This window comes from Otolemur garnettii, unplaced genomic scaffold, assembly GCF_000181295.1.
Source record: "Otolemur garnettii isolate 467f Iridium unplaced genomic scaffold, OtoGar3 scaffold00041, whole genome shotgun sequence".
NCBI lineage: Eukaryota > Metazoa > Chordata > Mammalia > Primates > Galagidae > Otolemur > Otolemur garnettii.
In genome coordinates, this window is record NW_003852436.1 from 1,952,010 (window position 1) to 1,968,815 (window position 16,806).

General features: G+C 40.4%; 1 protein-coding gene across 1 annotated transcript in view; it reads right to left on the reverse strand.

Moving 5' to 3' along the window:
- Positions 1-16,747, reverse strand: part of RNF150 (ring finger protein 150) — a 263,220-nt gene extending 246,473 nt beyond the window's left edge. The window contains exon 1 of the mRNA XM_003790183.3: positions 16,267-16,747. Within this exon, the coding sequence (XP_003790231.1) occupies positions 16,267-16,747 (481 nt within the window). The remainder of the gene's footprint in view (positions 1-16,266) is intronic.
- Positions 16,748-16,806: the final 59 nt, after the last annotated feature.

The window sequence follows — 16,806 nt, forward strand, 5'->3', positions numbered from 1 at the left end:
TATAAGTCTGCAAGGACTCTTTTATTTCAATAGCATTAGCAAGCAGGAGCCTGACTAAATTATCTGAGAACATCATTTCTGACTAATGGGGATGAAACACTATGAAAACTATAACTATTCTTTAAGCCAAAACACACAGACAAGGACTATACTATGCCAAAGACATTATCATATGCACAGGGAGAGAGGTTTGACTTGGGGAATAATTAAATCCATAGTAATTTATACCTTACTCTTAAATAAGAAGTGTTTCTCATGAAACAAGAACTTCTTTGCTGCAAACACATAATACTTAAGAAGAGCAATATTATTATCTATTTTTTTTGTGGAAAGTAAAGTTTCCAGACACCTTTTTAGACTCTATTTTTACTGTACCTCTTCTGTTTAGATACACAAATTCTTACATTGCATTACATACAATTACCCATAGTATTCAGTACAGTATACTGTCCTGGTACAGTTTTGTAGCCTGGGAGCAATAGGCCATACCACATAGCCTAAGTGAGTAGTAGAATACACAGTCTCTGTGTAAGTCCACCCTATGATGTTCAAACAACAAAATCACCTAATGATTAAGAATTTCTCAGAATATCCCTATTGGTAAGAGATGTACAACTGGCTGACATTTATATAGCTTTGAATTGAAATCCCAATATTGCTGTTATCCATCAGCTACCTTGGGCAAGTTTCCAACTCCCAGAGTCTGTCAAATAAGTGAAGAATGGAAGATACACTTTGTAGGTCCTAGATTTCACGTGTTTAGGATGAGCAGCAACGGTCTTCCTTCCTTCTACTTATTCAATCCAACAAAGGTTTGCTCAGCTCCTTGCATGAGCAAGGTGATGAATTTACACAAGTAAGCCCAGAACTAGACAGAGCAATGCCTTGGCTTATAGAAAAAAAAATGATGGGATTTTCCTCAGTGGTGTGATCTCCCAAGGGAAGAGGAGAGTGTAAGAGAGAAGCAGAACTCGATGGCTACTTAGAATGGCCAATCTGCCCCTCACATAGTGGCTGCTGACAGGCTGTCCCAGTGTCATCTGGTCATCTCACTCACTCCTTTGTCAGAGCAATATAGGCTCCAATCCCTAAGGAGCAAGTGTCATGGCCCTCAGCTACATGACCCTCAGCTCATGAATACTGAAGCATGGTCCACTTTGACTGTTGGGTTGCCCAGGCAACTGTCATGGGCGGGTGGAGAGAGTTATATGTTGTATCACACTATTTGCATTTGAGTCCTGGTGCTTTGTGACCTTGGCAATTGAACACAACCAGTTTGGGATGACCTTGCATTCCTTGTATAGTGGATTTTTTTTCAATCTGGAGCACTTAAAATAACAAACACTGTATTCGCAAGGAAGACCCACTATATGATGTTGAGATACAATCTCATTCCAACTGCCTGCTACTTACAGAAGGGCAGTGAGTCCATTTTACCAGAAATTTCTATTCCTTGAAAAAAAGGGATGAATTTGGGACTAAGACTCACCTAGACACAAATGGCAATAGAATAATGGTCAATGACATTGAGCCCCCACTCAGCCTCCTGTGTGACAACACAATCCTTCTAGCAATATGGTGGTTACCAAACTGTAATGGCCTGCTTTAGATCTATTGTTCCTTTGCAAAATGATACATTTTAGCTACCAAATAAATCACTCAATAAAGAGCCAAAGTTGGAGCTATTTTTCCCTTTTCTCATTTAAATAGTTATAGTAGTAAATAGGATTAACTGTAAACAGAGAAAGAAGCGTAAACAGAGAAGAATATATGTGTATTAGTCAATGAACCTCAACTGTTTAACATAACAGTGATAGCATGCACTGTTCCAATATCTTAACCTACTCAAAAATTGCATTTTAATACTAAAAGTACCACTCATTCTGGAATGCACAAACTGTACTGTGGTAATTATGTGCCATCTTTTCTTTTCTTTTTTTACTTCAGATTAATAGGAGGATACAAATGACTAGGTTACTTTTTTTTTCTTTTTTCCTTTTTTTTTTCATTGTTTCAGGTTAATTGAGGGTATAAAGAATTAGGTTGCAATATTTGTATTTGTTAGGTAAAGTCCCCCTTATATTTGTGTCCTGCCCCCAAGAGATGTGCCGTACACCCTTAGCATTGTGCCCTGTAAGTGGGAACACAACAATTTCCCTCTCTCTTCCTCTCTCCAGGCTCCCTCATCCCCTGTTCCCACCTTGTATTGATTTGAGTTTTTCTCTTATGTGGGTGTAAGATCATCTACTGGCTTCATATTAGAATAGAGTACATTGGATTCTTGTTTCTCCATTCTTGTGATGCTTTACTAAGAAGAATGTTTTCCAACTCTACCCAGGTTAATACAAAAGATGTGAAGCCTCCATCTTTTTTAATGGCTAGTAATCAATGCTACACATATACCAAAGCTTGTTAATCCTCATCAGGTACCAACATCGTACTTTGAAGAACTTGAAAAAATAGTACTTTGTTTCATGTGGAACCAAAAAAAGAAAACCAAATACCCAATGCAATTCTAAGAAATAAGAACAAATTTGAAGGCATCATGTTACCAGTCTTTAGGATATGCTACAAGTCTATGGTGATGAAAACAGCATGGTACTGGCACAAAAATAGAGATACAGCTCTATGGAACAGATTAGAGAACCTGGAGATGAACCCAGCCACATATTTCCTCTGATCTTTGATAAACCAAACAAAAGTACACAATGGGGAAAAGAATACCAATTTAATAAATGGTGCTAGGAGAACTGGCTAGCCGCATGTAGAAGACTGACATTGGACTCACACCTCTTTCCGTTGACAACATTGACTCTCACTGGATAAAAGATTTAAATTTAAGACATGAAATAATAAAAATTCTAGGTGAAAGCATGGGGAAAACTCTTGACAACATTAGCCTGGGAAAAGATTTTATGAATAAGACCCCTGTGAGCAGTTGCAGCAACACCAAAAATAAATGAATGAGACGTGATCAAGCTACAAAGCTTCTGCACAGCCAAGGACATGACAACTAAAGGAAACAGACAACCTTACCGAACGGGAGAGGATATTTGCATGCTACAAATCTGACAAAGGGCCGATAACTAGAATCTACAGAGAACTCAAACTCACCAACAAGAAAAGAGCAAACAATCCCACTTAGAAGTGAGTAAGAGACATGAACAGAATCTTCACTGAAGAAGACAGATGAATGGCCAATAAACACATTAAAAAATACTTGTCGCCTCTAAGCATCAGAGAAATGCAAATCAAACCACCTGCGATATCATCTAACCCCAGTCAGAATAGCTCATATCACAAAGTCTCAAAGTTGCAAGTGCTGGAGTGGATGTGGAGAGAAAGGAACACTTTTACACCGCTGGTGGACTGCAAACAAATACAACCTCTATGGAAGGAAGCACGGAGGATCCTCAAAGAGCTAAAAGTAAACCTACCATTTGATCCTGCAATCCCACCGCTAGGTATAGGCCACCTTTTCAAAGATCAAATATAAAAATGTACCTGGTTATGCTATGGTTCAAAATGAATTCTAATTAGCTCCACTGAAGAAAATGGCTTTTTTCTTTCTTGCCTATAATGTATTTTTTACAATATGACTAAAAAAATGAACATACGCAAAAGGCTTCTTATAAATAATAAGCTAAGATATACTTTGCATAGTATCTCAATAGAAATGAAGAGAGAAAGTTAATTAGTTTTGGACAGCAGCAAGCCACAGTACAAGAGTCACTCAGTTCTACCAAAAGGGATAAGACTTTCTAATTTAAAATAATCAAGTTTTAATTAGGTAAAAGGATTTTCAAGACAGTCACAAGGTTAAGAAGATGAAAAAGACAAATGCCTTTTTAATCTACAAAACTTAGATTGTAATAAAGCACCACATCATGATTTTTCTGAGCATAGCCTTGGGAGAGGGTCCTCTCTGTGCAGTTTAAGTACAAGGTGACCCTCATAGATGCTAACTACTTCTTTAAATACTTGGTCTAAAAACTAGGTATGTCCCATCAAGGGAATGGCATCAAGATGGGTCATGGTTAATCAGAACATTTAAACAATATGTGTATCACCCCAGATGGGTAATCATTCAAAAAACCTATGCTAGTTACCAGTGTACAGGGACTGGACACACAAAACATCTTCACTCAGGAAGTTCCCAGTCTAGCAGGAGAGACGGCCATGTAAAGAATTAAACCCAATAGCATGGAATCAGTTTCACATAATAAATTTATGAGAGGCAGGAAGAATGTCTAAGTAATGGTATAGCACATGGTAATATCTAAAGAACTTAACTCTTAGAATGATAAGGATAGCACATAATTGCATATACCTCTTCAGTACTAAAATGTGAGGGGCATGAAGATACACAGGAGATTAAATTCACTCTAGAGTACACTTCAATGACTGTAACACAAAACAGCTTTAACTTATGTCAGTTTTTAAATTCTGATTTAAGAAAAAAACTTAGGCTTTTTCTCACACTCCTCTCATTGCCCAAAAGGTCACAACCTGACATATCTGTGGGCATTCGTCATTTGCTATTTCTTTCATGTAGCACAATCCTGACATGCTTCTTTTTGCCCCACTGACTTTAAATTCTGCTGTAACAAGGCAGTATGAACACAAAGACATACACATATCTATATAGGTAGTATTTATTGTCAACTATAAGATTTCCTTGTAGTAACATCCTAGACCCTTTCAAGTATTTGGTTCACCAGATGGCCAAATCGCAGCAAGATTATCTAGGCAGCACTACGTCCAGCTACTTTTTTCAGATTATTTTCTAGTTCTCTATTCTCAGCAGCTGGTCTGGGCCTATTAAGAGGTACCCTAACAGGGATTAAAACTAGGGTAGAAAATAGATGAATTTTCTACCACAGTCCCAGCAAGATAAGCTTTTCTAGGGACAAGGTAAGGAACTGTGTTTTTAATCATTCAGTTAAATATTGCCTCCAACCTAAGGCAAATGAAAGTACATATAATAAAAAGCAATAATCCATCCCTTAAGTAAGCAGTGCCCTGAGAATCATGGTCGGTACCCAGACTATCATTCACTCATGTTTCCAATGGCTGTTCACAGGATACCCTCTCCATGCCAGGCTTTAGGAATACAGCTATTAAGAAGAACCTTGCCCTCGTGGAGTTTATATTCCCATAGGGAAGACAGATGGAACAGAGAAAATCAATACATTCTTTAATAAATTTCAAGTGGTGATAAAAAATAAGGAAATAATAAAACAGAGAATGAGTAGCACATGAATTTTTTCCACAGTGGGCCAGAGAAAACTCAAGAGTGCAGAATGATGGGAAAGGGTGACCAGTGCAAATGTGAGTTGGAGAAGGAATCTGCAAAAATTGAGAGTAGTGACTGGTTACTCCCTCTGCTCCCTTCAGCAATAAAAACCCATGCTTCTATAAGGCCACCAAACTGTACTCTGCCGGAAGACCGTCCTCTCCAAGGACCAGTGGCATAATGGGAAACGGAACTTCAAAAATAATGAGTTGGTTAAATATGAGGGAAATACACAAATGGCTACTAGATATACTCCAAGTTTCGGAGTCATTCTCCAAAATTTCAGAAGGATAAAGAGTTATTTAGATGATTGATTGCTGTGTGAATATATAATAATTCTATTTTTAATATCTAAAACAAAGAGGCTTCCAAAGGCCCAGAGGTGAGAGTGAGCTTGGCGTATTTGAGATCAGCAAGAAGGCAAGTAGGTCTAGAAGGGAGTGAGGGAAGTAGGAAAAGGAAGTGGGAAAAGCCGTGAGACGGGAGGCAAGGGCCAAATCAGGGAGGGCCCTGCAGCAAAGGCAGGAAACGTCAACTTGGTTCCAAGTATGATGGGAAGACCTGGGACAGCACTCAAACCCAGGGTGACAGAGTGAGACTCTGCCTTAAAAAAAAAAAAAAAAAAAGATTTGAGCAGGGGAGCGCCTGCCTTTGATTTGTATTTTAAAAGTCTATTCTGTCTGCTGTCCAGGGAACCCACTGCAGGGGCAGGAACAGAAGCTGGTCATCGGCTGGAGATGACAGCAGCCATCCAGCCAAGTGCTCAGGACACTTTGGCCTGATCTGCAGGTAACCATGGTAAGATGTGATCTGATTCACAGTATATTTCTTCAAACAAAAACTATAGTTAACACTTAACAAGTGCTCAGAGTTGCTCCTTTATTGCCTTATGTAGTATCAGAGTTCACAATGGCTCTGATGGATGACACCCGAGGTTCATTTTACAGGTGACGACTCCAAAGCATGAACACTTGCTTCCCGAGCTCTCAAGTGCTCTGGCACAGCAAGAGTTGCAGTTTTTGACAGCTCCTTTTTCCACTGCTGCTTGTATCCTAGAGTGGTGGGATCTCACCTTCGCCAAATGAATGACTTCAAACTGCTATCTCTGGCCTTGGGTTCTTTCTGTTCTTTCTAGGCAAGTGACTGTAACAGAGCCCAGAACTGATGACTTTTTTATTTTTTGAGACAGAGTTTCACTCTGTCACCCTGGATAGAATGCACATGGCATCATGGCTCACAGCAACCTTAAACTCTTGGGCTTGAGCCATCCTCTTGCCTCAGCCACCCAAGTAGCTGGGAATAGTAGGCGTGAGCCACTACACCTGGCTAGTTTATTTATCTCTTTTTAGTAGAGACAGGATCTTGCTCTTGCTTAGGCTGGCCTTGAACTCCTGATCGCTCAAGTAATCCCCCCTCAGCCTCCCAGAGTGCTAGGATTACAGATGTGAGGTACCACATCTGACCCAGAATCCTCTATCTTATCATTACCCTATGTGGACTCCCAAACTGAATAACGACAACCACAATGAGTTGAACGAGGGACTTCCTACTTGGTAAAAATAACATGGTATCTCTACCTGTTAAGCTTAGAAGATTGCAATCAAGATAATGAATATTTAGCATCTAAATGAAATTTTACCCAATTTAATTAAAATGTCTAATCATTTCTGACTCATTGTACTTTTTCTGACTGTTTTACAGAAACTTATATGCTTTCCTGTACTTGCTGTGGTTGCCATCTGTTTACCTTTCCTGGTCTCCAAAATCTAGTTATTATCAGTGAATCATTAAATTATGATTGAAGTCATACTTACCATATATACATTCCTAATTTTAATTACTATTGTCAAGTATATTTTTTTCTATGTAGGATTTTGATACTCTCAAAGGAAAACACTATTTCTTTAAATAATTAATAAAGAATGATGTTTTATAAGAACTTGAAGGAGACTTTAGAATCATCCAGTACAGTGGTTGTCAATCCTGGCTGCACTTTAGAAAGTCTTGGGCAGTCCCATCCTGCCACTCCAAACCCACCTCCTGCTTCATAACCAGACCAATTACATCAGAATCTCTCCAGGCGGGACCTGGGCAGTCACTATTTTTAAACTCCCTGAGTAGTTCCAATAAGCAGTCACGGTGCTGAACCACTGATCTAAACCAAGTTTCCCTCAAGAAGCCAAACGCTCACCATTTTCAAATGAAAGAAAATGAGATCCAGAGTGGGGAAGTGACCTGCCAACTGCAAAGCCAATTTGAGGTGGAACCACAACTGAAACCAGGGTTTCCTAACTTCTGGTTCAATCTGCATTCAGCATCCCCCAGGCACAGAGGCGTACAGGGGAACAGGAAGGGGTTTCAACAGTTGTAATGATTCTATCAGTGGAGATCCTTTTCTTCTGATCATCTTTGTGTCTTGACTCACCTGTCGAACTATTCCAGCTTAGAGCAAAGGGACCCTGAAAAGCCGTGACAGGACCCTGCACCACCAGCACCACCAATACCTAACAAGTGGTTTTTTTTTTTCTCTTTCAAAGGAGTACCACATTAGCTAGAGAGAACACATTTGAAGACTTCAATAAACAGACTATTAAAAAGAAAAACTGCTCTACAGCTACACAAAAAGAGCCTCTGACTAACTAATCCCATATTCTGGAACTTGAACTAAGAAAGTAATCGTGGCTATAAACCTATGTTTTGCTACATAACAATGTTTATGTAAGTGAAAAGTGGGAAACGTCACAGTAATGCCATGGAAGCATCAACGAAATTTCAAAATGTACCATTAAATTTTTAAAAGCTACAAAAACATATGACCTCATATTCCTGATTTGGTAAAAGTAACTAAAATGAAAAAATACTCGTATAAGTAAGTGGCTGGGTTGTGGGTAGTTTTTATTATCTTTCTTTCTCTCGTTAAATGTTCTATATTTCACATTTTTCTATACAATATGTGTCTTTCATTTAAAAAAAGTTACATATATCTACCCAGAAGGGAAAAAAATCCTTTTATCATCAGGACACTTACACTAGACTGTTTCTTGCAGCTCAATTTATAATCGCCAAAATGTGGAAAGAGCCTAAATGCCCACCAACCCAGGAATGGATTAACAAGCTGTGGTATATGTACACCATGGAATACTATTCAGCCATTAAAAAAATGGAGACTTTACAGCCTTTGTATTAACCTGGATGGAAGTGGAATACATTATTCTTAGTAAACCATCATAAGAATGGAGAAGCATGAATCCTATGAACTCAATTTTGATGTGAGGACAAGTGATGACAATTAATGACATGGTGGGGGTGAGGGAAGGAGAGAGCAGGGAGAGAAAGAAGGAGGAAGGGAGGAAAGGAAGAGCAGAGAGAGGGAAGGAGGGAGGAGGGGTCTTGGTGTTGGACACACCTTTGGGGCAAGACACAGTTGTAAGAGGGACTTTACCTAAGAAATGCAACCACTGTAACCTGGTTTCTTGTACCCTTAGTGAATCCCCAACAATAAAAAAAACCCCAAAAGTTACGTATATGTCTTTTCAAAGCTGCAAGATAATGAACACATGTACAGAACTGAATTTGATTACAAACTTGTTTGATACTTATGTCCTTCTGCTTGTTGCCAGTATAAACGTTTTCCCCTTAGACCAAGGACACAAACCAGGAGCCCACTCTGAGTCACATTCTACAAGAAGCATAAACATTCTAACGGTCAAATTAGAATTTGTCGTGGATTGATGGGCACTTGGGCTTCTTCCATGACCTGGCGATTATGAATTATGCTGCAGTAAACATTCTGATACAAACATCTTTATTGTAATGTGATTTTTTATCTTCTGGGTATATACCTAATAGTGGAATTGTAGGATCAAATGGCAAGTCTATTTTTAGTTCTCTAAGTGTTCTCCAGATATATGTACACCATGGAATACTATGCAGCCCTAAAGAAAAACGAAGACTTTACCTCCTTCATGTTTACATGGATGGAACTGGAAAATGTTCTTCTTAGCAAAGTATCACAGGAATGGAGGAAAAAGTATCCAATGTACACAGCCCTTCTATGAAACTAATATATACTTCTCAAATGAAGGAAACAACTTAATTCTAGCCCAAGAATATGGGGAAGGGGAGGGAAGAAGATTGGCTGGGTGGTGGGAGGTTAACCGGAAAGATCACCTATATTTCTGTCTAACAAGGGTACAAGTGAACTTTTCTAGAAATAGAATGTAAATGTTTTGACACAATGACTATGCAAATTACATGAAATTTATGTGAACCAGCTTGATGAAAGTGTTTCAAAATGTATGTGAAAACACTACACTGTACCCCCTGTTTGCATTAATGTATAGAGCTATCATTTAATAAAAAAAAAAAGTAAAAAAAAAAATTAGAATTTGTCCAACTTCATTGATGAGACAAAAGTTAGGAAAAATGCTTAGTGGAGTAGAATTATATTTTTTCAAGAAATTGGAGATGAACATATTAACAGAGTCCAACTTCCCAGGGTCCAAGTTATTTAGCAACATGCACTAGCATGCTCCCTGTGCCAGGACTCCTCTAGGCTTGGGGAACTTAACTGTGTACAAAAAAATATCCCAAAGCCCTGACTCTCCTGGAGCTTACACTTTGGTGGGAGGAGACAGACAATAAACACGCTAAGGGTAGAAAGGGGGGAAGGTGTGCTGCGGAGAAGCAGGAGGGTACAGGCTACTACTCAAAGAGCATGTCTAGGCAGTGCCTTCCTGATGAGGAAGCCAGCCCAGTGGGTGTCCGGGAGGAAGACCAATCCTGCATCTTTTTGATCAATGGAGGGAAAAGCACCTTTTCTCTTCCACTATTCCTTAGGCCATTTAGAATTACATTTCTGATGTAGGTTTTGTCAGTTCGTGGCTACCAAATAGTCAATGAGTATCTTCTATGGAAAGTGGGGACCAAGAAAAAGAAACAGTTAAGGGGGAAATGTAGACTATGACGTACAAAGCCATTTATAACGGAGATACCAGGCTGAATCAGTTAAGAAACAAAACATTTCTTGAAAACACTCTTACCTATGTACTCATTATATATCTCTGCCTAGTAAGGCAATGAACGAGCTATACATTTATTGCAAAATTATTTCTAATTTTTAAAAAATGTTTATTATTCTAAATTATGTTCACATGTTGAATATGAAAATGCCTAACACTCCAAGGCATGAACTTTAACTTTCTGACAAATATTGCTTACTCCCAGAGAAAAAGTTTTCCTAAATTCCACTACCTATTACGGAATAGGCAAATTAAAAAATACCTCTCATAGTAGTCAATTTATAACCACAAATCTGAAAAGGTAAAAGAAATAAAATTTTCTTCTTTTGTTACAGAAAAAAATAAGAACGAGATCTAACCATATTCATTAATTTTGGGGCTTCAATATAGAAAGTACACTTATCCTACCATAAATCAAACTGCCAAGTGATGAATCCCTCAAAGTTTAAAGAAAGAGTCAAGGTCACATATTACCTATAGACAAGGCTTCTATTTAATAGAACCTCAATAATTTCGCATTAGTTGAAGAACAGTCATTCAGCACAATGCTGCCTTGTTTCTCTGGCTGTTATTTTAACAAGAACCTCCAGAGCTGAGATAATATGAACAGGGTTTGAATTTCCTTCTAATTCCAGTTCAGCAACTCTCAGTTTACATTATCATAGACACAGAATGCCAGCATCACTTCTGTCACTCAGCACTAAGTAAGATCCTCTTAGGGCACATACAAGATGAAGAATCTCTTCTAGAGAGAAACTGAAGACTTAGAGGCTATCAGAACACTAAGTTCTTTAGATGCCAAGTTTAACATCCAGAAAGGCAACAATAACGATTAAGCTCCTTCTTTTCAAAAGTTGAGACTGGTTTCTAAACAAATTCACGTTGCATCAGAAGCACAATCAACCCTTTCCAAAAACTAAAACGAGCTATAAATACAAAGCTCTAGGCTCTTTCTGGATCTTTCCAGATTTCACGGTCATAAAATTACTTCCTTTTGAGAAACCAGAAGATTTTAAAGATGAGAGGCATCAGGAGAAATGAGTATAGAATTCTTACTAAAGGTTAGAAGACAGAAGTTAGGATTCCTTCCAAATCTCCCAGATACATGTTTCTTTGATCTACAACGTATAACCAAGTCATACAATGTCTTGAAATGCCCAGGCCTTATTAAGTTACACTGCCAAGAATGTTATTTAACACTGAGGATGAATTATGGCTTTTAATAACAGAGCCTAGAATTCCTGGGTATGGAATATCTGTCTGTGGGCAGACAGACAAGTGAAGTGTTACAGCTTAGTGCAAAATACACACAAATATGCACACTAAGTAGACAAGGTGAGATTGTTTTAGTGTGGGAGAGCAAGGCCAAGCTTAAATGATAGCTTTTCTATATGTACCTTATAAGAAAAATGAAGTGGAAACCACGGCTCTTAAGAAATAATGTTTCTTCAGGAGCTAAATGATACAGAATCATACACTGTCAAGCTTGAGGAGGCCTTTAACACATCACCCACTGGAACCCTGTGTGTGAAACCTAGGATCAGCGGTTCCACAATGTTCCTGTTCACTGTTGATCTGAATGCCAGAGAAGCTTAACCTTTCAAGCGAAGCTCTCCCATCTCTAAAGGCTTCTATCCTTATGAAGTATTTTCCTTTGCTGAATCAAGTCTGTTTTCAGCAACTGCTCCTCACTGACCCTATTTTGATTCCAGAAAGCGAAGATGCCAAACGCATTGACCTTGGGGTTGAGGCAAGGACCGTAAACGAGTGGAGCAAGCCAAGGGCCAGGCCATAAAAGGTGAGGGGGACGTGGGCCAACCTGAGAGCTCCCTGCGCATCCGCACAGCCAGCCACTGCCCTGCTCCAGCTACCCCTGGCCACCCAGGAACGCAGGCACCTGTCGCTGGGTTTTATGATTCAGAGAAGTCAGAAATTTGAATTTTAAAAGAACTATCCTGATTTGTAAATATATAAGGAATACATTTTAGAGTTCAAACAGCTCTTAGAGATCAACTAATCCAAACCTCACATTTTATAAATAATAAAACAGAGGGTAAGAAATCAAAAAGTGACTGACCCAAAGCCAAATGATTAATCAGAGGTAGGCCTGGGGGAGAAGCCCCAATACAAGGTCCCCTTTCTTCCATTACAGAAATGTGTTCCTCCAAGCCAACAAAGCATTGAGACTCTGAAACAGGAGTCAGGATTAGATGACTTCCTGCACCTATGATGGAGTAATCATTGTCCACATCTAGCTTTAGAGTACCTTTTCAAACTGAGAGGGAGTATGTGGCAGCAGTGACAAGTAAGGACTGTGGACAGACAGCCTGGGTTTGTAAGCCCAGGGCTACAATTTCCCACCTGCTTGTCTGAGTCACCTCAGTTTGACCCAACTTCCTTACCTAAGAAATGAGGACTATAGGGTATCTGTCTCATGGCAAGGGTCTCACTCTGTGAGACTTAAATTAATACATACACGAGTGCCAAAACATCCCTGGTACAGAGGAATTGGCATTTGCTCAGTGTTATTACTACCCAAAGAGGGCTTCAGTATGCTAAAGAAATTGATCACATTACTTAAAGGAAAATGTAAAGCAAAACTACACATATTCTATAAAATTATGAGTCCTTAAATAAGGTTAATTAAATTATAGCTGTTTTTTCCATTACAGAATTCAAGACAGAGGTAGAGTCTTCAGCAATGTATGTAATGGCCATAAAGGTAGCATAGACCCATGAATTAAACCCTTAGCAGACTCCTATGGAAGAAAGACCCTTTTAAACCTGCATTTTCGCCTAGAAGAACTCTAGAATACATAGATATATTCCTTTCTGGGCTCCTTCTTTCCAAGGGTTGAGTTTATTGTTCAAATAGTTACTGCAACTACCTTCTCCCTTCCCCCGTCTCCCAGTTGCCATCCTGGACCAGGTCTCCCAAAAGTTTTTCCTAGACAGATGTTTAAGCTCCAACAGGCAAACATACTCTTTAAAAATGGAAAAAAATAAAACTTCCTCAACATCATAACTCAAGTCACAAACAGCCTGTATGCCCCACTTGCCACGTTTATCATGTATGCCCTTGCTATAATAAGATGTCAATGTAAGCCAAGAGCAAGTACAAATGCAACAGGAGAATCTTAAAAATGTTCATCAATCATCAGAGAGGGAGCTGGAACACCCTGTCTCAAATCACTGAGGCCACAAACATAAAGTGGCATAACTGCTCTGCCTTCTAAAGTATGAAAGGGTAAATAAATAAAGGATTTTTTTTTTTTTTTTGTCCAAGGATGCCAGGGCCTCAGCAAGTCCAGGGCATGATGATACCCTTTATATGTATTAATCCATTCAATTCAAACAACAGGCAACTGAGGTAGGTGTTATTATCCTCTATATCTTAAATGAGGAAACTGAAGTCCTGAAAAAGTTGAGTAACTTCCTCAAAGACCCACAGTGAGAAAGTAGCAGAGCCAGGACACAAATCCAAGTGGTTGACTCTAGAGGTTACATGCCAAATTGACCGGTCCCCTAAAGCGCCTCTAGAAGTTTCTGACATCATCATTTTCCTAAGAGTACAGGGAAAGAAAGTTCACAGGCAAGCATCAGCCCAGCCCCAGGGAGATAATTTGGGTCTCACTGTCTTTACATGCACCTGCAAGTTCACTTCTGGGGCGCTCACCACTTGGACGAACTCTCTCTTGTTGTTCTTGCACTAAAGATATGGTTTCTTGCATTCCTTTATAGGGAACATACAAATCTCTGGTCCGTGGACTTTTTTTTGTTGTTGTTGTTTTGCTTTTTATTTTTGAAAACAGGGAGAATCGCGTTTTTTTATTAAGCACTCTCCTTTTTGCTTCCCTGGGACAAAAGCATAGGTGTTGAAAGGGGTCGTTAGCATATAAGATACCACATTAGCACATTTTTGGAAACCAAGAACAATTGCATTGTAGAGAATTTCCTTTACATTTTTTTAGCCTTTGACTTTCAAACTACAGTATTACTAAATCTTTTACTCCCTCTGTGTCCTAATCAAGCATCATTTGTGTGGGAAATCAACTTAAACTGCTTTCTTTCAAAATGAGAGCCATTAATTGATCCAATGTACTGGCAGTTCTAGAGGATCTTTTTAGACAGGAACAAATGATGCCTCTTACCTTGCATTCAAAGTGGCTGAGTTTAAGATTTCACGCATATGCACAAAGAAACAATGAGAGAATCCTGCAAAATCAGTTAACAATCTTTGTGGAGTTTAAAAAAAAAAAACCCAAAACCTCCTTCACACTTCCCCCCCATGGAGGGTTTAGACATTAAGTAATATGTTTAACAATACTTTACATGACTCAAGTGCTCTTCCACAGCCCTCAATATCTTCGAATATCAAAGTTTAAGTAGTGCTCCCCTGACTCAAGGTTAGAGTACAATCTTTTCCCTTTGAAAAATGTTGAGTTAAAGAAAACATACCAAATATTTCTAAAGTGCTATACTGTAACTTTTCTAAGCTTCTCCTCCTCTTCACGACTTAGCACACTGCATTTTTCTGGCCCGTGTTTTAGAAGTCTGGAACATTTCCCCTCCCTACCTGTTTGGGTTAACGTTGACAAATTTCCCTGACTAAACAGCTGGTGTTGATTACTAGAGGTAAACCAATTGAATATTTCACTAATAGGTGACATGAGCTCTCAGCATGGAAACTGGCCCCCAAACAGAACACCCTGCAAAAGTAGCCAAAGCTTGGTGTTTCATTTCAGTAGCGTTACTATTTATTAAAATAAAGCTTGGAAAAAATAATACTTTTGATTAGGAGACTCCATTCAGAAAATGTTTCTGTCATTTTTCAACCCGTCTGTCCCCCCACCGGAGGCCACAACCTCAGCTGGGAACTCCTCTGTGGGAGAAGAGCCTACTTCTCAGGCATATAAACAAATACAAGTAGCAACCCTGAGCTCAAGAGGCAAGTAAGTGTCTGCTGAAACTAGTAGCTTAGGGGGCTTATGCTGACAAGCCTGGACATGTCTTTTTCTTTCGGCTTTTCTTGGTGGGGGGATGTCCCTACCACCATGGAAACACTGTCTATGTCAGACACAGGTGTTACAGAGTTGGGGTACAAGAAATACTATTTACAGTCCTGGTGCCTGCCAACATCAAGAAAAGCTTATTGTTTCTAGACTGAAATCACCTCATTCTGAGAAAGAAAACCTTTAGCATATTTAATGAACCTCCCAATTAGGCAAATAATGCAAAACTGGAAAAGTAGTTATACAACTTTACGGCCACCAAGCTCTCCCAGGCTTGCTAAAGGCTGTTACTATGTACCATCATGCCGCCTGTCAGTTTCTCTGGATGACAGCCTGGCACAGCACAGTACTTACAGTATTATTTGTGACGTGCCTAAACTAGAGGGGGTAGGTAACTCTTAATCTCCCGAGAAGAGCTGAAACCTGACTTGAAGGAGTAAGTTCACAGCGGTGAGCTGCCAGCAGGTAACCCTAGCCACCTCCTGATACACAAACGCCTGCAGCTGGGGTATTACCTGATGCAGGAGTATACTCTGACCCACGTATAGAGCTGAATGATCACATCTAATAGTTCTAAACAGGTACGGGGCCGGTCACTAACCCGAGAACAGTATCAGAGCCCTGCCCTCCAAACCCCATCTTCCAGGTCCTCCTTAGAAAAGTTAGGCCACCGCCAGGAACCCTGATCTAAGCGGCGCTATGTCAAACTCTACGGTATCCTTCCACGCTCTGCAATACAGTTCATCCAGTCCTCTTTGTAAGCCCCCCAAAGTGATGAGGAGCAAAACTTAATAGGTCCAAGGAACTGAGATGCGTCTTCTACATTGCTCGGACTTCCCAGAAAGGAGCTGGGAGGCAGGATCTGGATTCTTCTAGGCACTTCTGTCCCCTCAGACTCCCTCCTCCACCCCACCCCCGCCCGCGCTGGGCCACTCACCTGCATGGGGCATGGTGATGGTCTCATTGGTGTTGGAGCCCACGTTGAAGATGACCACCGCGGAGGCGTTCTGCAAGAACGCGTTTCGGATCTTATCCCTGTACGTGCAATTGCCCTTGGGGATGAGGGCTATCCAGTTCTTGCTGTGGGTCGGGGCGGCGAACTTGGTGTTGGGGTCGCAGGCCAGGCGGTCGTGGACCGAGCTGGCCATGACCACCTCCCCGCGAGCGTCCTGCTTGGGCGAGTGCTCCCCATAGCGCCCGCACTCCGTCTTCTCCGTGTGCAGCTCGGCGCCGCCGCCCGTCCCCCCTGCCCCGGGGTCCGGCGCGGACTCCGCGTAGGTGATGTTCACGAAGGCGGTGTACCATTCTTCCTTCTCGGCCACAGTGAAGTCCAGGCAGAGCAGATGCACGAAACAAAAGGAAAGCAGCCATGTTGAGAGAGCCAGACTGCGGCACGCTCGGATGAGAGACATTGCCATCTTTATCCGCCGGGGCCCCCCTCCCCGCCCCCCGCGCCCTCCCTCCGCCCCGTCCCTCC